At 47.7% G+C, this 22,322-nt stretch overlaps 3 protein-coding genes across 3 annotated transcripts; 2 read left to right on the top strand and 1 right to left on the bottom strand.

Moving 5' to 3' along the window:
* The first annotated feature begins 392 nt into the window (after positions 1-392).
* On the top strand, positions 393-5,407 carry LOC117893544 (glutamic acid-rich protein). Its single transcript, XM_034800194.1, has 8 exons — positions 393-509; positions 685-991; positions 1,066-1,116; positions 2,048-2,472; positions 3,015-3,684; positions 3,775-4,098; positions 4,169-4,797; positions 4,857-5,407. Exons 2-8 carry the CDS (start codon positions 689-691, stop codon positions 5,212-5,214), a joined length of 2,760 nt encoding a protein of 919 aa, XP_034656085.1. The 5' UTR covers positions 393-509; positions 685-688; the 3' UTR covers positions 5,215-5,407.
* A 6,537-nt stretch (positions 5,408-11,944) lies between these two features.
* LOC117895053 (histone-lysine N-methyltransferase 2D) lies at positions 11,945-17,698 on the top strand. The gene is made up of 4 exons (XM_034802430.1): positions 11,945-12,440; positions 12,717-13,026; positions 13,578-13,936; positions 15,474-17,698. Exons 2-4 carry the CDS (start codon positions 12,990-12,992, stop codon positions 17,574-17,576), a joined length of 2,499 nt encoding a protein of 832 aa, XP_034658321.1. The 5' UTR covers positions 11,945-12,440; positions 12,717-12,989; the 3' UTR covers positions 17,577-17,698.
* A 27-nt stretch (positions 17,699-17,725) lies between these two features.
* On the bottom strand, positions 17,726-21,881 carry LOC117895050 (transcription initiation factor TFIID subunit 2). The gene is given in 7 exon segments (XM_034802428.1): positions 17,726-19,010; positions 19,072-19,282; positions 19,345-19,757; positions 19,815-20,883; positions 20,886-21,579; positions 21,635-21,689; positions 21,753-21,881. Coding segments are annotated over 7 exon segments (3,663 nt in total). The 5' UTR covers positions 21,803-21,881; the 3' UTR covers positions 17,726-17,839.
* Positions 21,882-22,322: the final 441 nt, after the last annotated feature.

Raw genomic sequence — 22,322 nt, forward strand, 5'->3', positions numbered from 1 at the left:
GTAGGCAAAATTGCCAGGGTGTTCCTGTTAATTTTCATATGTCTCTAATTATATGTATTTATCTTTAATTTAAAATAGACATTGAATCCTTCCAACATTCTGATAATTATTTGGCTATTCTGCTAAGTATGTTATTTCTATGTAGAAAATGTGTAGTAGTAATGTCATAAAGTCATAAGTTATACCAGCCAATAAAAAGGAGTATTTATAATCAGAAAAATTGATTCTTTAATCGGATTAAATTTTTGTTTCAAATAGAACATTAAAATCGAGGAATATGATTTAAGATTACGGTATATTAACGGTATATTTTTAAAATAAGAGGGTATATTTTAGAAAATTTTTTAGGGTTTTGCGGTATACTTCCGCGGTCACACTGGCCGCCATTGTCAAGTCAGAAAATTTGTGAAAAATTGTTGAAAATTCAAGAAAACCTATAATTTCAGTTGGAAAAAAACTTGTAAGCTAGTGAATAGACAATTGTGCTGTGAAATTTAATCAAAGAATAGGTAAGAGCACGCAAAATCAGCGGAATATTGTAGGCAAAAAAAAGTGCACCGGCATATCGATTTTTCACACGCGCGAGACGCTGGTTAACACACACATACGCATGTGCGCATACATACACACGCTCGTAACCGGAAAAAGTGACTATTATTTCCTTCTTGGTTTATATTTGCAGAGAAAAATGCGTGGACGAGGCGGTTTCATTCCACGTGGAGGTGGTACCACTCGCGGTGGCTATTACAACAATCGTAACTCGAGCAATTACGTGAACACACGTACACAGGGAAACTATCGCCCCAACGGGGGACGCTACGAGAACAACTACCACAACAACAACAACCGCTATAGCGGTGGTGGAGGAGGAGGAAATGGGGGAGGCGGCAACAATAGCCACTATGATAACCGTAGCCGCGACAAGTTCACCCATCATAATTCGAGCAGCAGTGGACGCTACGAGTCCAGTTCCAGCCATAAGCGCAGCTATGTAGGTTACGAAACAGAAGTGCTCTTGTGAAAATTCTATTAATTCTCCGCATTCTATTTTTACCACTTCTTTAGGATTCATCACGCGATCGCAACGATGATCGCAACAAGCGTCCGCGCGTAGACGTAAGTTACAAATTTGCACTTCCAAAATGCTAAACGCACGTAATTTCTGAGGTTATCATTATGCATTAAGTTTTACGACGTCATGTTCTGTGTAATGTTAATGACTCTTCCAATATTTATAGCACTGTTTGTGGAGTTTAAACGCGGGATTCTATTGAGCGAGCGTTAAAGCAAAGCATATCCCAAACAGCGAAAGCACAAACAGCACGGAACTCAAAGTAGCCAGAAAAAGCACTTTGGGAGCGCTAGAGCGAGTGCTATGTTTACTATATATACTCCTCAATATATATAATCTGTGTTGTCCATAGAGTCAGCAGCGTCGAGGCAACATGGCAAATGGCATATATATTTGGCCAGCGACCGATCGATTTGGGAGTGCAGCCACAAAGGGCTGCAAGATAAAAATATTGCCTACTACTACTACCACCCACTCACTAAACTGTTGATCTGAATGCAAAAACTTCTGTATAGAAATGTGATTGAAGCGATTTTGATCTGTAACCTTTTATCTTGAGCCTTGTAACCGTACCAATGCAGTCAGCAGTGCAGTCAATTCTCTCCCCATACTAAATAATAATCAATCCGACAACAGATAATCTATCTATATACGCATATGCGTCTGTGTGTATCGATCCAAATCTAAATAATAGCTAAGAGTGTAAGGTTTCTTCATAATGCTACCACACACCTACACGCTGCAGGAAATATATAACAGCATAACCGTTGCGATAACTACCCACAAATCAGATAAGATCAGAGAGTAATACAGTTTCTATAACAATAGCAATTCTTTATCATCCAACAAGTATATAAATATATTTATATAAATATCTACCTATATTCGATATCACATCAAAAAAAAAAACAAAAACAAAACCAAAACAAACAAAAAATGCTCCTACACTCCTTCCTACTCGTCAATCGTCAATAGGATTATCGTCGCACGTCCTCGTCAAACGATCGCAGCGATCGTCCATCGTCATCTTCGCAGAATGTCGGCTCTTCATCATCGAACTACCATCAGCGCAGCAGCACCGGTGGAGGCGCTAGCTCGAGCTCGTATCGCCCGCGCGATGACTCGAACAACGGTAGCCGGAATCAGCGCGAGCCGTCAATGGGACCGCCAAAGCGTATGATGCGTAGTGTGGCCGGCACCAGTTTTATATCGCGCCCACGCGGCTCAATGTCCATGCGTGGAGGCGGCATGACACGTGGAAATATGAGAGTCGGAGGCATGCGCGTTGTGCGTACCCGCAACGTCAACGAGTCCAATGATCTGCGCACTATGCGCCGCCAGTTGCTCTATGCACAGCAGAAAGATCGGGCTCGCCTGCTTAAGATTCAACAGCTGAAAAGGTAAATAGACAAAAGACAAATAGAACAAAAAAACAACCCGAGTTATATACGATAAAGTTTATCCGATAAAACGGAGCTTCTTCAATTTATCAATTGTGTGTGTACCAATTTGCATCATTGACCATTGACCAAGATAATAATATGAATGCCAAAGGCCAAAGAACTATTTGAAAATAATAATAATGTGAGATTGAAACGAAAGAGAGACCACTCCACTCCACTTCACCCACTCTATGCCATTGGCTGGATTGAGATTGAGATCGAGATCAATTGAGATGAGAGAGGGCCAACCGCATTCTTCGTAGACAATTATTGTTTGTGTGTGACTAGTAGAAATTGAAATTGAAAAGTACTATCAAAATAATGACCAACCAATCAATCAATCAACCAACCAACACCAGACACTATGACAAGAAAAGTAATTTGTTAGCTTATTCCCAGCTTATTCTGTACTAAACACAAAAATTTGCATTTGCATTTGCGCCTCCCTCCCACCTGCACATGACTTCAAATTCGAATTCATTTCACCTAAATCAATGTAGCTCGTTGCGTCGCCAACGCCTGGGAGGGAATAGCAGCGATAATTCCAGCGACAATGAGGACAAGGAGGACGATGATGCTGAGAATAGCAAGAAGAAGAAAGGCAAAGGCAATGACGATGACGAAGACGTCGACGAAGACGATGATGATGATGAGAAGGATGCCGTCGATGGTGAGAAGAAGGGCGAAAAGACTAAAAAGTCACCTGGTAAAAAGCGCAACAGCAAGTCGGCAACAGAGGACAAGAGTGACGTCGAAGGCGGCGACGACGATGAGCATGAACGTGACGATGATGAAGATCAGGCAAAGTCCTTGAATGAGTCTGATAGCAAGAATGCCAAAGCCTCTGATGACGAGGACAAGGCAAAGGCTGAAGATGAGAGTGCCGAAGGCGACAAGTCGGAAGACAAGGCCAAATCCAGCACAGCCGAGAAGACAGGTAAGAAAAAGGACAAAGATGGTGGTGACACCACCAAGGACGTCAAGGACACCAAGTCAAAGAAGACGCCCAACAAGAAGGACCGCTCACGCAAGGAAAAAGATGATAGCGACGATGAGCATAGCAAGGAGCATCGCAACTCGCGGCATCGCGACGATGACCACATCAACCGCAAGCGCAGCTTCATTAAGCTCACTTGCGTCCACTGCAACTGCAAGTGTGTGACCTTCAAGGTGGGTGTCTCCAGCTCCAAACGATCTCCAAACCAATGGATCAGTTGCCAGGCAGAGATTTTGACGTGTTTCCTAATTATCTAATCACAGGAATACAACTACCATTTGAACTCGCGCACACACAAGAACGCCATGCGTCAGGTGGCCCTCAACCAGCGCGCCGATCTACAGCGCATGCGCGCCCGTCAGCGTACCACTCAGCGTGAGATTGAGGAAAATAGCAAAGAGGAGCATGAGTCTCGCTATTGCCGCCTCTGTCGCCTGGCCTACCGCCAGCAAAAGAATCTGCATCAGGCCTCCGAGCACCACAAGACCATCAAGAAGTTCCTCATGCCCTACTGCGGATCCTGCCACTTGGCATTCAAGAATGCCATGCTCTATGAGAATCATCGTTGCTCCCTGGAGCACATACGCGTATGTGCATAATCGAATTAATCACATTCCAAGCATAAATACTGATCAATCTTTGTCGTTCGTTTTGCAGAACAAGGCCAGGAACGATGAGTCCGGCTCGGACGATAGTGTCGATGAGCGTGAGATTGATTTGAATAAATTCCTTACCGTTGACTCTGTCGGCGAGACCGATGTCGATGTGATGGATGCCGATGTGGATGCTATGGTAACGGAGGCTGAAACCGCTCAGAAGAGCACTGACGAGGAGACGCGCAAGCGAGGCCTGATTGGTTCGGAATCCATAAAGGCCATTGAGGCATTTTATTGCGGCCTCTGCAATCATTACTCCAACAAGACGGACGATGTTTCCTTGGAGGATTACATCAAGAAACATTGTCTGCAGCATTCCCACGTTAAGGCGTTCTTGCGCCAAAAGGAGGAGACCGAAAAGAAGAACCGCAAAGAAGATGAGCACGAGGAGGAAAAAAAGGCTGGTGATGACGAGGCAGATGCCGATGAAGAAATGGATCCAGACGCCAAAATCGATGAGGAGGATGACGAAGACTTTGGAGATGCTGAAGTTGGCGACGAGCCCCAAGATGAAAATCTATGGGAAGAGGTCGACAAAGACTTGGGTGACCTGCTCGCCGAAGTGGATCCAATGAGCCATGAGGAGGAAGAAGACGAGGATGAATCGGTACTCAACATTGACATTGAAAGGTAAGTTTTCCCGTTGTCCGATTCAACTGAAACCTTATTTTACCGTGGTCTAATTACAGCGAGAAAAACAAGCTTAAAGATGCCAAAGAGGAAGCAAATGGCAATGACGATGATGAGGAGGCTGCCTCTCCAAAAGAAAATGCGCCAGCAGTTGCCAAGCCTGCAGAGAAAAAGTCGATCGTTGCCGCTGCCGGGGCCGGCGCAGCAGCAGCAGCCTCTACAACATCCACACCAGCCAAGACAACTGCTGTCAAGCAGCCGGTCAAGAAAGCAACGCCCAAGACGGCTGCGGGTAAAGTCAGCAAACCAGGCCCGGCTTCGACCAAGCGCAATGTCTTGGTCAATGTGAAACGCACCTCGGCGGCGGCCATCAAAGCTGCCACCAAGACTGGCAATGCGGCAGCCGATTCCAAGTAACAACACAACAGCAAATATTAAAGCAACAACAACAACCAAAACCCAGTGATTTGGTTGCTACAAAAAAAATATTTAAAAAATATAACTAAACTTTAGCTCACGAAAATTACATAGAGCCCAGCCGCCAGAGCAGCTCTTGCCGTCATGTAACCGAGACTGAGGCCTGTGTAATAAATGTCTAGACCTAAATCAACGAACCTGTGGTACATATCTGGAGTGTATATTTATATTACGATTGGATTGGATTGGATGCATGCATGTGAAGTACCTTTCGGGGTACCTTTCGCTGTGCTGCCACTCGACCGTTTCGCGTTGGGCCTTTCTAAACTGGCAGCGGCGCGGACAAGTGCCAGCGCCAGCCTGCCTGCCACCTGGCCCAAACAATGGCAGGCGAAATGCCTTTCGGTCGCCAATTTGCTGCCCCTTTCAAGGTGGTTACATGTAATTGTCAGCCTCAGCTGAGAGCTATCCCCCACAAACGAGAAATGGCTCAAGCTAAATGTGATTAAGCGCTGGCTGCAGACCTTGCCTCTGGAGCCCTTTGTCGTCCAAGGGAGTGTAATTGAGACTTATCTCTGTTCATTATAGCTTGACTTTTTCGTGTTTATTTACCCGAATCATTCTGAAGCTGTAAGCTGTAGCCTGACATTGGAATAATCCTTCCGCTTATCTCTTTGTGGCGTGATGCAGCCCGCGCGCTTCCTTATTTCAATGGAAATGTATTTATTAACCTATTGGGCGGTTTAAGTCTTGCTCTGTCTGCTCCCACTGCCGTTTGCCTGTTTTCGTTACCATTTCCGCTTGCCGCGCTAACCGCCAACCGGCAAACCGCTTGCTAGTTGCTACTTGCCACTCGGCGGTGGCAAAAGACAATGCCAATGCAGTGGCAAACGAAAGGAAAATACATTTCATTTCATTTCATAATTTTTCTACATATTTTTGCCAAATTAACTTTCACTGCATGTCTCCGTAGGATTGTGTGGATGGGGTTTTTGAAACCGCGAGACGAGATCTGATCCCCTGCTGTACGCGAGTATCTTCGGTTATTATGCAATCTGTCATTTTGTATGCGTGTTCGTGTGAGAGGTCTTCGGTCTTCGTTCGGTCTTCCCAATGATCCCAGCTGCTTCCTTTCTACCACACTCTTAAGTGGGGCTCAGAGTCAGACAATGTCAAGTTTTGATTTGATTACGATTACGATTACGTTAGTGGTACAGCGGTGAGCAGGTTTTTGCCAGATCCCTGACTGGCCCCCTCCAGCTGGAGCTAATCCCTGGCAATCGCTCATTCAGTTTGCTTAAATTGCATTCATGTTTTGAGGCTAGATTTATGCGCACATTGTTCTCTCTGTGGTCTGTGTTTTGCCACAAATCCGGTTTTGGCTTCATGCCCCGAAGCTCCGATATATCCATTGTTGCCTCTGCCCCTTTGCCTTTGCCTAGGTATTAGTATTAACATTTAATTTGTGATTCCAAGTCCATGCTGAGACCGACGACCCACCGACAGCTTTTTAGTTACGTTTTTATTTTTTGAGCTTTTCGGCGCTTCTATTAAGAAATTTTCAACGGCTTTGGTTGATTTTGTTTTGGTTTTCTGTTGTTGTTGTGGCGGCTGGCATCTTCCTGTTGCTTGGCCACTTTTTTTTTGCGCTCTGCTTTGGTTTAAATGCCAAGGTGGTGTGCTTGCCGCTGGGACACGGAATCCAGTTATCAGCGGACACACAATTTGGTTAATGCCACCAGCAGTTGGACGCATTCGCTATACTTATGTGTGCAGACTCTAAGAATCAGAAGCAGCTCATAAATTGTGTTAAACTGTAATCGTTTGACGGTTCTATTGAAATGTCAGTGGATGGCTGCCGGTGGATGCTATGTTGCCCAGGGCCATCCATTGCAGAACCGAGCGATGTGCGGGTGCGTGGCTAATTGCTGGTCTTTGGCCAAAAGTCTTTGTTGTGCACATTTTCACATCGTTAACAATATGTTTATTTGTCTTTAGCTTTGCCCAGGGATTATTTCTGTTTGTCTCTGTCCGTTTTCTCTTGTAAAGAGCCTTGGCACAGGCCCGTGTGCTGGAATTTGCATACATTTACAAAAGCACAGAGATTAACAAAAATATGTTTGGTAATGATTTGATTGTGGGCTTTAGCAAACTGCGATTTGTCATTGCCATTGTGCGAAATCATAAATAGATAAACATAACTGTTCAATGTATGTAACTGTTATATATAACTGCAGTGATTCAATGGGCAGCGTGACATACCATCGAGCTACTTGTCGCCTGTGGAATTTAGCTTTGGAATGGAAATGGCTGCTAATAAGCAACCGTAATGTGTGAAAATTTCACACAGTCAGTTCTTGGCCGCAACCGCAAGCCATTTACAAGACAAGTTAATTGTGCTTGGTGCTGGTGCTGCTGCTGCTTATGGCTTATGGGCACCAGTAGCCATGGCCAAGCCTAGCTAATTGGGACAATAGGCAAATGCACTTTATGGATGATGGACCCAGTTCCGCCTTGCTTCGATGGTGTTGTGCAACAGCACGATAACAATTTTTGGCACGCAATTCAAATGAGCAACAAGGAGATTGCTGGGACCAGATACCAGACACCGCCGCTGCATGTGGAACTACCGCCAGGTTATAATCTAATTAAGGCAAAACCCGTGTGCCACAGCCAGCGCCAGAGCCAGAGCCGATGAAGCAGATCTTCTGTTTCGGTATATATGTACTTATTCTTCTCACGCCCAAAATGTAAATGAAGTTATCCGGGTGTGTCAGTGGAGTCAGGCGGCAGGGGGCAGGGGGGGTTGGGCCAAGAGCCACTTGGCTAATGCCAAGCCAAGTCAGACACCAACAGAGGCGGCAACGATGAAAACTACGGAGCTTTACATGCCTCGCTGGCTCCAACGATTTGGTGCTAGTGTGAAAATCTTGTTTCTGCTTCTTTTTCTTATATTTTTTATGAATATTTTTCAACACTCATTCATAAAGTCTGTCATTGTCCGTGTGTGTGCTCATTGTTCCCGACTAGAGATTTGGGGGGTGCTCAGGGGCCTGATGATTGCAACGCTTTCCCGATTTCATTCATTAAAGTCTGCGATTTATGGTGCAATCGTCATGGGGGGTGCGAGGGGAAAACAATGAGCGAGTCATTTGATCGAAGAAAACTTTTCTTCACCCGCTGAGCTCTGACATTTGACGACCCGACGCCTCCCATTGCCTAATCGCGATAATCGATATAGGAGTCAATAAATAAGCCACAAGGTCGCCAAGTCCCTCACTCATAGAAATGATCATAACCATAGACATGATCGGGCATGCTCGCATCAATTGTCTGGCCGCCTGCCTCATTATCGTATCTGGCTTGGCGTGAATGGAAAGCATTAAGTTATTGCCCAGCCAAACACCAGACAACAGACATTATGGCCGATATATGGATTTAGAGCCTACAGTCTACAGTCCATTTATTTGGTCCAAATTAACACACAGGCGCTCGCTGGGCTGGTGAAAATCCACATGAAGTGCTTAAACTGGTCATTAAATGCTGCCCAGGCATTTGGCTGCGATTATACGAAACACTTGCGGGGCTGCTCTACCAATATTAAAAACCAGGAAAAGGCCCAAAATCATATAACAATGCAAGTCAAAAGTCAGGCAAAGCCAAAGATTCCCCTCCCTCCCCCCCCCGCCAGCCAGACATCATGTAATCTTAGCCATCGACCGACCGACCGACCATCTACAATCTCTCATGGAAATCCTCTACAGTTGAGTGGTCCTGGACGCTATACTTTGGCCACGCTCATTAGCAAATTATTTTGGTGTTTGCATGGGGGGGCCACGCTTCAATGGAACCGAAAGACCCAACCCGGACACGGACAGACAGACGGACAGGGATTGTCGCTCGCTCAGATCACGAAATATTTATGGCATATGTATGCTTGAGTAGTTCCCAAAACGTTTTTCCATTTACCATTTGGAGCAGTTTAATTGTATTTAAATGAGTTAGAATGCACTTTTCATTTTCATTTCGCCATCTACTCTACAAGTTTTTTTTATGATTCATAAATTGTTCATTGTGACGTTCATAGTCGGGCAGGCAGGCCTGGAAACGTAATTGATAGATACAAATCTCTGTTTACTGTCTAGACGTACAGCTACGATAGGATATCTGAGTAGAAGGCATTTATTTGCACGCGACAAGCAGATGTTTATGGGACAAGTAAAGAATTGGGAGTCATAACCATGGCTTAATGGTAGCGAATGTGTCTTGTCAGCTGAGGACTTTTTGGGCAACTTTTATTCATGGACTATTGCCTGTCAGAGCCCATAAATTAGTCCTTGAGAGATCGTATCCCGAAATTACCACATAAGGAAGGCATAAAACTAAGACTCGAAATTAAAAGAGAGCATAATATTTCCTCCTTTATGGCTAAGTGAAAAACAACCCACAATCCTTTGCAGTGTGCTTTGGGCAGCAATTCCAATTAGCTTTTGGCAGAGTATTGATTATCGCATTGCAGTTACGACCAACTGCTGAGGATATATCCGAACTATGTAGTTGGCATGTCGGGGATTGAGGCATTTGGTGGTTGAGTTATGGCTGTACTGAGCGCCTAGCTACTGGATACTCGTACGACTGGTGTAGTTCAACGGAATGGCATTTTAATTGTCAGCTGGAGCTGGTAGGATTACACATTATTTATACAGAGTACTGGCATTAACTTTTACCCTGTCATATGGCAATTTTAACTACTGCTTGGCGATACATTTTCTTGTTGCTGTGGCGTGTGTGTTGTGGTTGTTGCTGTATCTTCACAGGTCACCCCACCAGACGATTCGATTGTGCAATTTCATTGTCCAACAACTTTTCATTAACAGCAACGGCGGCAGTGGCAGTGGCAGAGGCAACATGTGGCAGTGGCACACAGGCAGAAAAAAAACGTCAAAACGTATCCACACAGTTGCCAATTAAGATCTCAGCAAATGTTTTCGGTCAACGGAGAGTCCGAATGGAAGCATATCAGAAGCATAAACTAAATGTTAAGGTTGACTCTGTCCGATCTCTGTCCGAATTGATACACATAAAATTTGGAGCAGGGAAAAAACTTGCAGCCGCCGCATCGGCAGCGAATGTGGATGGAGAATTGCTGAATGCAAATGCCAAAATGTGAACTGAACTGCCAGTTGAGAGCTTGAGAGCATCACCATCATCAGCATCCACGTCATGATCAGCATTGATTTAAGTGGAGTCAACTGGAAATTGTTGCATTTCTGGTTGCAGCTTCAACAAAAAGCAGCAGCCGCAGCGGCAGCGGCAGCAGCAAAAAGCACTTGAAATTAAAAGCAGCTGAAAGAAAAAAACATAAACTAATACAATAATAAATAGTAGTAAAAGAAAAGAAGATGTTGCCACTGCTGATGGAATCGTCTGCTGTGTCTGCTGCTGCCGCTGCTGCTGCTGCTGCTGCATTTGTCGACTTGCAGGCCATGCAACAATTTCACAAGCGGCACGCAGACAACTAAATGACAATGTGAACAAAATAACAACAGCAGCATCATCGGTGGCAGCGGCAGTCAGGAGAATTTATAATAAGTAACTCTCTTGCTGCCGTTGTTGCTGTTTCTGTGGCTGTTGTTGCACCAACTCTGATCAGTGTTGCGCAAAAAAAAGAGACAAAGCTGCAGCCGCAAATCCTCCACTTAATTATAAACTTATTTATTTGGTTAGTTTGCCGCCAAACTGTCCTAATCAATTTGCTAAGGATGAGGAAATGCCAGCCAGAGAGCTTGCAACAGCAACGCCAATTTCCACGGGATTTCCTCAGCGGCAAATTTCACAGCTACCGTGTTAACTTTGACACCACCAACGCAGATCCGTAAGCGAGACTAAAACCGAATCCAAGCCCCAAAGGAGACCAGTCCATGGATGTGGCATTAGCATTAGGTAAGCTGCTCAATTAACTCGCACGGCAATTGCCCAAATTGGCCACCGACTTGACTCCGTCCGTCAGATCGGAGATCGAAATTGATGCTGCCAGCCAGCACTCTGCCAGGGGTTAAGTGTAGCTGCCCACGCATGCGCTGAAATGTTAATTCTTTATACTCAATCCTCGACACTGCCAGCACAGTGGTGTGAATCCGAGCAAGCAAAAGGGAATTGCTGAACGAACTTATGGCAGTGGCAGCCTTCCTCAGGTTCTTCCTTCAACTGCAAGCGAAACTGGATCGAAAATTATAAACATTTCTTAGGAATACATTTCGTTTCCTGCTTCCATGCCATCCCTTGTCCACATATCCCTGCCACACTGTGCCTGGCTGGCAATTGCAAATGTCAAACGAAAGACTTAGGCAGCGAACTGGCTTGCAGGGGCTGCAGCTAAGACTGAGGCTTGGGCTTGGGCTTAAGCATATTAAATATGCAATGCTAATGCAAATGGATACTCGCATCCGAATCGAAAAACGCTTGTTAAAAGTAATGCGCCCAATTTGCAATGGCAATACGTATAGAAGCCACAGCAACAGCCTCAGAAAACAGATAAAGGAAAGACCAAAGCCAAAGCCAAAACAAAAACAAAAGTGCCCTTTAGCCTCGACCAGCCCAAATAGCCATGGCCGGCAGCCGTTGTTTTCGACGTACTCTTCTGGGCGTACGAGGAGTGTGTGCAGAGCAGAGAGAGAGAGAGAGGGGAGGAGAGAGGGTGGGCGGGCAATTTAGTGTCACGTTAGCATTTTGGGGGCGCTTCCAGGCGGCAGGCAACAGCCCGAGCCTTGCCATTAGGCGGGCGCTTAACTAGCGGTTAGCCACCGACAGAGCCGTCAACGTTCAATTGGCCCCCTGAAAACGGAATCGCAGACGAAGTCGGAGTAGGAGTTAGACTCGGCTTCGGATTCCGATTCAAAGTGGAGGAGCAGCAGACGATGTTGTGGCTGTGCCGCAGACAAACCTTTCTCTTTGTGTTGGTGCTGGTTGGTTGGATGGTTGGCTGGCTGGCTGGCTGGCTGGCTGATCTGGCCTGGCCTGGCACGGCACGACGAGCCGCAAAGGTCGGCCGCAGTGCTCGGTTCGGCTCTCGGCCCAGACGAGTCTCGGCCACGGGGTTTTATAAATACAAGTGTTGGCCGCACAACGGCAAAGATTCGTTGCTTGAACGTGCAGCGCGCGCGATCCATTAAATTCCCAACCGACTCGTCTCGACTCGCTTCGACTCTCCTTGCAGGAAAGACACGGTAAAGCATCCATCCATCCATCCATCATTGTCTTTGGAGCGTTACTAAATTTCGCGCCAAAGCAAAAATCTGTTACAAGACGCATCCAAGGATTACGGGATACGAGTGCCAATTGGGAATTAGAGATTGAAGCTACTCGCAATTCAGATGCAAATTTAAATTCAGTTTCGCTTACGGTTTCGCAATGTTGTGTTGGATTTGTGTCGAATCTTCAATTATATAACTGAAAATAATAATCGCCGTCTCTGTGTCGTGTTTTTCTTTCGTTTGTTGCAGCCGGCAAATGCTCAATGCAGATGCAGCAGTTGCAGCCATCGCAATACCCCCACTGCCTGACTGTCTGACTGCCTGACAAGGAAACAGCCGAAAAGCAACAACTGAAAAATAACCCAAGTGACTGTGAAAGTAACCAACGGGCAGATCCAGATACAGATATTCAATTACTTCTCTCTTTGGCATTGCCTAGGGTCTGTTATTTTTTATTGTTGTTGTCGTTGTCGTTGTTCGTTGTTGGCGGTGTGGGCAGTTGTGTCGTAGTGCTGCAACACCATGAGGATTCAAATATGGATCCTAACACTTTTGCTGGGTGAGTTGAACGATTCAATTGTTTGGGAAAGAAATGGGTGATGAAAATATGCGACATTTATGTTGAATGTCATTACAGGGTTTTGGAAATAGATTTTAGAATAATTTTATAATTAATTTTAGTGCATAGAGTTCATAGCGATAGTTTAAAGTTTTTTTTTAAAGCGGAAGACTAGCAAAACTCTTTATTTTAACTGCACAAAAATGTTAAAATAAATTGAAATTATTATGACAATTCCATTACTATGATTTAAAAGCCTTAGAAAATTTCACAAAAATAAAAACAACTTCCCAAATGCCAAAAAATAATATTCCAAAAATTAAAATATAGAATTAAATGCTAAAAATAAATCTTTTCATGCGGAAACACATAAATATGCATCAATGTTTGTATTAAATTATCGTGGATTTCTTGATTAATGATTTCCATAGGCACAGCCATAAAACATACTCACATTAAACACCGAGTGAATGTCAAAGAGCAGCCACAACATAAAATATTCCCATGATTTTCACACTTGTTCCATTTTACATTTCTGTGTCTACTCCTAGGCCTCCTCTGCGCCCAAGCACTGGAAACGAAAGCTAAGAGCGACAGCAGCAGCATTGACGATAGCAAGAGCGCCGCCTCCACGCCACTGGAGTCGGAGGCGTCTAAGGACAAGCGCCAGGTGAGCAGCAAGAAGACGCCCCTTTATCCCAATCACCGCAGTTCGGATGCAGCGGTGGCCGATGATCCCGAGGACGGGCAGGAGACCATTTATGGCACGAAGCCGAATCAGTTCATCATACGACCCATTGCCCCGCATCAGCATCAGCAGCACGAGGGGCACGAGGGGCCGCAGCTGCGGAACTTTGCGGCGACCAACTCCAGGCCGCATGCCGCCCAACTGCTGGAGCAGAGTCAAGAGGTGAGTGGGGAAGGCCATTGATTGATGGCGTTTTGGCTATGAGGGACTGTTTCGCTGTTCATTTGTTTGTTTGCTTTGTGCAAATCGAGGGGCGTTTCATCATGTCGCTGCTTGGCCCCCGCGGCCATCAGACATCGGAGATCGGACGACCTGGCATCGTGACTGGGAATCGGTTGCAGTTACACGATTCTTTGCAAAATGCCGGATGTAAAACATCTGAAGCCACATCAGGCCACAGTTTGTCCCAGTACCCCAGTCACAAAAAACGCCAGAGACAAGACCCAAGCCCCAGATAAATTGTCAAATTCTCCCTTTCGCCGAGGCCGAGAAACCTTGACCAATATCTCCCCGTGGCCCAAAGGTTTTTATACTTATTCGGAACAAATTGCAATAGAGACAGAGCCCAGACAAAGACAATTACAATTAGGCAAAGACAATGAATGTTTCTATTACAAAATGTATAGAAATTAAATGTGAGCTGTACTGCCAAATATAATAATAATAATAATAATATGATTATTATAAATGAAATCGGCAGAACTAAGTCACGACATGACATGGCGACAGCCGTCGTCGCAGTAACAAATTATAATTGCAACATTATGTTATCTTTTTGGTCTTACGCGTTAAATAACGAATTCCACTCCATTCCCTTTCCATTTCCCACCCGCAATCATTTCCACGTTTCCGTCTACTTCTTTTGCTGCTGCTTCTGCCATGGCTTCTTCTTCTTCTTCTGCTCCATCATTCGCGACAGCGAGACAGACAATGGCAGCGCGGCTCTGCGCTGCAGCTTTGAGTGGTCGTGGGAAGAAAGTTGACATAATGTTATAATCACCCCCACTTTTGGTCTAGTCTGCCTCTTTTTCTGTGGCTTGATGTGGTGGTGGCGCCTTGAATTGCTGGCGGCACTGCTTTTATTTGCCATAATAATGTGAATTACACGCTAGCAAACACTATGCAGCAGGTTCACAATAGATTCGAACTGTTCCAATCTACACTCCTTGCTGGCAGTCAAAGTGTACTACTGTTATACTAGAATTCACTATTCTAATACATACTGGTATACAAAAGGAACTTTTGCGTTTTTGCACACTATTCTTTTAAGCCTTTTAGGTGGCTTATAAATCTGGATCAAACTGCATTATATGTACGTACACATATGAAAACCTTTTGTTGCACAGTGTAATTGTTGTCGTCCTATGTTGGTCACAGATTGCAACACACCGCCATAGTGCTGCGGTTGTTGTTCGTCCGTGTTGGCGTTGCCAAAGTCTTGCCGCAAGTGTTATATAAACATATTTTTTAGATGCCACGCCATTCTCACAACGTCTGTGACTGTGAAGCACCTGCCATGTGGTGGCTGCCACCGCAGTTTCTGTTTTTGTTTTTGTTGTTGCTGGCTCCACATTAAACAGCCGCTGACATTGGCCGCCGCTGGCTGAATGTTTACGGTTCACACACCCACAGCAGCCCACCGTAGAAATCCATAATTACCCGTCTCTCGATCTCTCTCTCTCTCTTCTTGCCACTGAAGGTGCAGCATTTTGTCTACCTGCAAGATATTATGCGCCATCACCAGCCCAAGGCCCTGGGGGCTGCAGGTCAAGGCAAGGGTGCGGCCAGCAACCCGAAGAAGTCGTCCACACCCGTCGCTGAGGAGGAACAGGAGCAGGAGGCGGAGCAGCGCTATGCCGTGTCCATTCAGCCACAGCCGCAGCTGCAGCAACGCCCTCGCCCGTATCCCGGAGTGGGTCCCTACCAGCTGCCACTGCCACTGCCAGCTCCACAGCATCAGCAGGGGCATCAACAACAGCAACAGCAGCAGCAGCACCAATCCCAGCAGCCCTATCAGGTCATACCCGAGGAACAGTTTCTGAAACTGTTGGAGGAAGAGCTGCAGGCGAGGGCCTACCACGAGCAACTGCGTCAACAACAGCAACAGCAGCAGCAGCAACAACAACAGCAGCAGCAACAGCATCCACAGCAGCACAAGCAACTGTCCATCCACAGCACAGCGGCCACCCACAAGGTGCTGCAGCAAGCGGATCCGTCTCTGGGCTTGGGTGGCTATCGCGAACGTTTGGTGGCCGAGCAGGAGCTTGTGTCGCCTGCCTACTCGCAATCCCACTCCCGCGGAGGTCCCAAGTATCTGCCATTGTCACAGGCCCAGCAATACGAGGAGGAGGAGTTGGCCCAGCAACAGCAACAACAACAGCAGCAACAGCAACAGCAGCAGGCTCAGCGAAATCATCTGCACAAGGCTATACACCACCATGGGCAGCCGCATCAGCAGCAGTTAATCTCTGGGGTTCCCCCACAAATTGCCTACTACCAGCCGCAGATCAGCTACAAGACCCTGCCCAACCATCCGCTGGCCAAGTCTTCGCTGGAAAGTGAGATTGAGAAACTTCTGGCCGCCAACAAGCCAGGACCGGCCGTTGCCTACGTTGACAGCAGCAATGAGCCGAGCTACAGCCACCAGCAGCCATCGGCACGCCACCCGCTGCCACTGCAGCATCCGCCACCACCCACCTCGCACCCGGCACTGCGCCAACCCAAGGCCTACCTGGCCAGCACTCCCAACTCCCTGCTGGATGCCAACAACCAGCCCTTCATCCCGTCCCTCTTCAAGTTCAGCAACTACCAGCAGCCCACGCCCATCTATCCCACTCAGGCTGCACCCATTCGCGAGGCCAAGAGGCTAGGACCCGTTGTGTACCCCACGCAGACGGCCAACCAGCCACAGCCCTCGCAGTACTACTACCAGGAGGCGGCACCCACAGCCGGTCCCAAGCCATCCCCACACCCCAAGCCCTACCTCCGGGCCAAGCACTATAAACTGGCTGAACCCTCGAAGGGTCTGCTCTATGCAGACTACGATCGCAGCCAGGGACCAGCACCACCGCAGTCGGCTTCGTCCAGCTTCTATCCCAGTCCGCCGGATCCGATAAAGCACAACCAGAGAGCTCTGGGAGTCACACCCACATCCCTGCCACTGCCAGACTATCCCTCGCCGTCGCCCTCGCAGTCCAGCATCTATGTTTCGCAGGGCACTGGAATCGCCACTCCTTCCCGCCCTACACCCACGGGCACGTCGGTGCAGAAGCTGCGAACGCTGGACGAAGTGAAACAATTGAATCTGCCGCCCCCTAATGGAAAGCCCCTCACACAGGCCGAGTTCCAGGCGCTGGTCGATGCTGGGTACCCGGTGAAGGCGGTGCCAGTGCCAGTGCCCGTCCCATATGAGCAGTACGTCAAGGATCATCCCGAGTATCGCAATCATCCGCCAGTAGACTATGCCCACCTCATGCGACTGGCCACGCGACAGTTGGCCGGCCAACAGCAGCATCAGCATCACCATCATCGCTCGTTGGCCGCCCCCTCGGAGCCGTCGGTGAAGATTATCTCCTCTCCCACCGCCAGCGAACTGCAGCAGCAGCAGCAGCATCAGACGGCAACGGGCATTGGCGGCGGCAGTGTCACCTACTTGCAGCCCATCGAGGGACAACAAGCTCATCTGCATGCCCACGCTCACGCACTGCAGAAGCGGCGTCCGAGAGATGAGCAGGATACGGCCGTGGCGGGCAGTGAGACGAAGGCGACGGCACCAGAGGCGGAGGCGCAGAAGGCTCAATGAGCCAGGGGATGAGAGTCCTGCTTTAGTTAAAATGTCCTTGTCTAGTTTGTAAGTATTGTAAAAATGTTTCAGCACTTGCGCAATGTTAAATTATAAAAATAAAACAAATAAAATACGAAAACCAAACGAAAGGCGGAGCGCGTAGACAATTACTTTACATAACATATTAATCTGATATCTGATATAATGACTTTAAACTAGAGCAAGAATGGTTCTTTAAGTGTTCTCATAGTTCCTATTGTTGGGGTTTCTGGTTCCCTCACTTAGTTTGGGCCGAATCCCGAATTGCTGTTGCTGTTGCTGCTGTCCGCCGAACTGAGCGTGTCCGGCGTGGCCGTTTCCTTTGCCTGCAGGCGGGAGATTTGTGGATCACGCTTATCCTTGTCCTTGTCTTTGTCCTTGCGGTCACGCTCCTTTTCCTTGCTGTGCTTGTGCTTGTGCTTATGCTTGTGCTTCTTTTTGTCCTTCTTCTTTTTCTTCTTGACAAGGCCATCGCTCGGCTTGAACTTGCCCTCGTCGTAGCTGCTCTCGTAACGCGTCGACTCGGCCATGTCGAGCACCGTCATCGAGTTACCGTCATCGTCCTCCGCATAGACCTCCGTCTTGATGCGCTTGCTTATGTGCCCGTCGCCGGAGCCCTCATCCGCTGGCTGTACTTTCACTTTGGTCTCACTGTCGTAGGCCTGCGTATGGGATGGATCGTCCACCACTGTAACCACCTCACTGTGCTCCACCTCCAGCTTGATGATTTCATCGCCCACAGCAAAGGCTTCTGTGGCCGTTCGTTTGATGGTGACCATGGCAGGCTTATGCCGCTCATTGGGTTCGGTTTTTACGTTATCCACCAAGGATTGCGATTGCTTGGTGTCGCTGAGCTTCTTGAAGCTCGGTCCGCTGCTAGCACCTTCCTTGAGCAGGTCCTTGTAGAAGCTCTGGTTCTCGCTGGCCTGTAGGCAGTTCGGACGCCTGCTGCCGTATAGCGCATAGTAGAGATCGACAGTGTCACAGCGCAGCTTGGTGTTGCCATGTTCCTTGGTGTTTATCCGCTCCCAAAGTCGTTCGACCAGACTGGGATTGTCCAAGGCGCTCTTCTTGATCTCACGCGTGAAGGGTGGATTATCGATGAGCAGCTGGGCCAAAGCATGACGGGCAGCCGGATCTGGATCCGTCTCTAGCAGATTGATCAAATGATCCAAATCCTCGCTGCGTCCATCCACTTTCACAAAGTCCACCAGGCACTCCATGGCAGCGATGCGCAGATCCAAAAAGACACCATATGCCGCATATCTGTGGTAGAAGTTCGGCAGCGACGGCAGATGACCAAACTTTTGTAGCTTTCGAATGACCTTCAAGCAGGAGACGGACACGACATACTTGTACGACGGCAGACTCTTCTCCATATTCAGCAGGCGTGTCATCTCATCCAGCACCAGTCTAAAAAGAGAAGATTTGAAATGAAAGAAATCTCTCGATAGCAGCAGGCGCAGCTTCTTACTTGGCATCTGTGGACAGGCTGTCGGGTGTGATCTGTGTGCCGTGCATTGACACGGAGACCACGGGCGTCAGTGTCTCGCCCAATGCCTCCACTAGAGCCGCTCTGTAGTAGGCATCCGTGTAATGATTGCGCGAATTCTCGTTGTACTTGAAGAGATCGAACAGGAAGCGCATCACTTCTGGCGGGCAAATGCCATGCGAGGTGCGCAGACCTGCCAGAGAACAGGAATCAATTAAGCATCAAAAAAGAACTCTGTACGCAATGAACACCCACCTGCCATGGCCACTGGAATTGCCTTTTGCAGAAAATACAATTGAAAATTGGAGAAATTGTTCAACTTGATTATGTGCGGGGCACTAAAGGAGCCAAAGAATTTCCTGAAAATGTTCAGCATGGCGGGTGGGCCGCTCCACGAGGCCACCATCTGATTGGCCACTTTGGTGAGGCTGTGCGCCGCCTGTACTCGCACCTTGTAGAAGCAGCGTTCGCTCTCAATGGTGTCGGTGAGGGCAAGTCGCGTGGCGTTTGTCGGGTACTGCTGCAGCGCTTGTATGGCCTGGAACTGGGCCGTGACATCGCGCTCATGCCGCAGCTGGTATTGCCACTGAAAGTCGGGCTGTTCGATGATCAGATCCCGCAGCAGAATCATCTCCGGATCAAGGCGTATCCACAGCACAGGCGAGTCGCTAGAGACACAAAGCATTGGGCATAAATATTGTGTGGAAATGTGTCTCGAGACTTACTCCATGGCAGAGAGATCCATGTCCACCTCTTCGCCAGTAGATAGAGGGATTTTCTTTTTCTTATTTCGCCTGCTCTTTGAGTGGCAGGTAATGTCCGCCTTGACCAGAGTGTTCTCGATCTGCAGCGTGTGCTTGAAGGTGCCATCCAGCTCCTGCAATTGCACCAACAACGGACCATTGTACTTCCTCACGCCACGATGATTGACAAAGTCCTGACGAATCTCCAGCTCGATGGTGTTTCGCTTGCGATTAAACACCGAGGACAGGGAGAACTTGGCATGCCCGCCAGTGCGCACGGTTTGATCCATAAAGACGGACATGTCCTTGCCAGTCACCGTGAAGATCGCTTTGATGAAGATATTGGTGGAGATGAGCAGCTGGGACCAGAGGCCCGCACCGATTTTGGTTGAGGCTGCATTCGTGGCTAGGGCCAGCTGCTTGTTGAACACTTGTATTAGCAGCTGCTGGCCAATGCGATGCTCCAGCATCCGAATGACCAGATGAGCCTTGCGCCGCATGGCCTCCACATACTTGGGCGACACCGTGTGCAGACTCTTGATGGGAAAGTAGTGGACAATCTCCTGCTGCTTGCTGGCAGCTGCCGAGGGATTTGTGCTCGACACGGGCAATGGAGCGGGCGGCTGGCTGCAGTCGAGAATGATGCCGCCGTACTTCTCCTCGTACTTGACCACACGGGCCAGCTCTGTTTGCACCCACTCGCGGTACTCGTTGTTGCCAAAACATTTGCGCGAGTACAGGCCACAGAGATACTCGGCTATACCCTTCGCCAGCCAGGTGTCCGACCAATGGTGCGAGGTGATGAAGCAGCCGAAGAACTGCTCGGCCACGGCGCGGGACATGAATGTGCGGGTGATGTACGTCTGGTCAATGATGGCTATGGAGTGCAGGAGATTGACCGAGACTATGCTGAGCGTCGCATAGGCACTGATGTCCGTGTCCAGCTCGTCTACAAACACCTGTTTGTAGCAGGAGAAGGGATAGCGCGTGGAGAGGGTCTCCTCGAAGAACTCGAATGCCTCGTGCAAGTAGCGCACCGTGTTCTTCAGCAGGGCAGCATTCCGGGCAGGCAGAAGTGCGTCACCTCGTGCATGTGTGGATCGACATAGATCTCGAAGGGGCCCACAGCCAAGGCAATGTTGGGCGCACACACGGGCGTTGTCACCGAATAATGAAATGTTTTCCTACGCAAATCTGGCGTCATTTGGACCTCAATCAGCTCTCCGCACGACACAGCCGTCAGATTCTTATCCACCGTAAACTCCAGCTTCCAAGTGCACGGATCTGCGAAGCTGTCCACGCAGGGAAACCACAACCGAGTGGAGTTCTCATAGCAATTGGTGAACATGTGTGAACAGTTGAGCAGCTTTTCATCGTCCTTGTCTGCTTGGGGAATGACAAAGTGCACGCCGCTCTTCGGGTCCTCCAACGAGAACTCAATGCTTATGCGCAGCCCGCGTCCCTCTTGTATCAGGGAGAAGCCGTCCGGCGGCACTTCAATCATCAGCTCGCCATTGTTTACATCCGGATCGGTAAGCTGGGCTGCGTGTAAATGTTGTACGCGGTAGTCCTCAAGCGATCGTGTCTTTTGATCGTCCTTGCAAATTGTTATGAAGGGGTCAAAGTATACGAACGTCGCGGGACACACATCGTTGAGGACGACACTGTAAATTCTCATTTGCTTCGCATTTAGTCGAATGAGACGCAGGCTATCGCAGTTCGGCACTATGGTTAGCTCCACCATGCCCTAAAGGTATATTTCTCTATTAAATATTGTTTTTAAATGCAAGTGTAATTCTTACCATTAGGTTGCGCCTCTCAAAACTGATGCCCGTGAAGCTCACAAGCTGATGCGCCGTGCTGCGGTAGAGAGAAAAAACATTAATTACTGATTATGGGGAAAGCTGGAAGGGTACTTATAATTTGAATGGCCGCAGCGGTGCCTCAGGCACCTCAGGCTGCAAATCCATCGCAGAATCGCCGTTTGTTGCAGCCAAATACAAAAATATTTCGTTTGTTGTTAACAACACGGCATTCTCTGCATGAGTGTGACCGCGCAACTATCGATCAAATATACCGATAGACCCTCGGATATAAACAGAAAAATGCGCTTGCATTTTGAAAATATACTGTAAATATACCGTACATCTCAAATTGTTTTTCTCGATTTTGATGTTCTATTTGATATTACTAGCTAGTAAAGGAGTCTCTGCGCTAAAACTATAATTTTATCCGATCTATCAATCAATTCTCCACAAGATTGGCTGGTCTTATTTTTGTTGTTTGGTTGCCACTTCTTGTGTTTTCAACTACTGGCAACTCTACTATGCTGGTGCAGCCCTGTAGGTGCAGTTAACCCTTACATTGTGTCAAGTATTTAATATAACCGGCTTACCAAGCGTCAACTTGTTTGATTAAATTTATTAAACAAAAAAAACTCCTTTTTGGAGGCACCCAAAGCTATTTTGTATTGGTTTTACTATGCTAGTA

This window comes from Drosophila subobscura, chromosome J, assembly GCF_008121235.1.
Source record: "Drosophila subobscura isolate 14011-0131.10 chromosome J, UCBerk_Dsub_1.0, whole genome shotgun sequence".
In the NCBI taxonomy this organism is placed as follows: domain Eukaryota; kingdom Metazoa; phylum Arthropoda; class Insecta; order Diptera; family Drosophilidae; genus Drosophila; species Drosophila subobscura.

Bases quoted from the DNA above. Each gene is read 5' to 3' on its own strand.
- LOC117893544 (XM_034800194.1), top strand. From the start codon at position 689: ATGCGTGGACGAGGCGGTTTCATTCCACGTGGAGGTGGTACCACTCGC. The intron at 4,099-4,168 runs GTATGTGCATAA...TTCGTTTTGCAG, and splicing joins GCTCCCTGGAGCACATACGC to AACAAGGCCAGGAACGATGA. The intron at 4,798-4,856 runs GTAAGTTTTCCC...GTCTAATTACAG, and splicing joins CTCAACATTGACATTGAAAG to CGAGAAAAACAAGCTTAAAG.
- LOC117895053 (XM_034802430.1), top strand. From the start codon at position 12,990: ATGAGGATTCAAATATGGATCCTAACACTTTTGCTGG. The intron at 13,027-13,577 runs GTGAGTTGAACG...GTCTACTCCTAG, and splicing joins GATCCTAACACTTTTGCTGG to GCCTCCTCTGCGCCCAAGCA. The intron at 13,937-15,473 runs GTGAGTGGGGAA...TTGCCACTGAAG, and splicing joins TGCTGGAGCAGAGTCAAGAG to GTGCAGCATTTTGTCTACCT.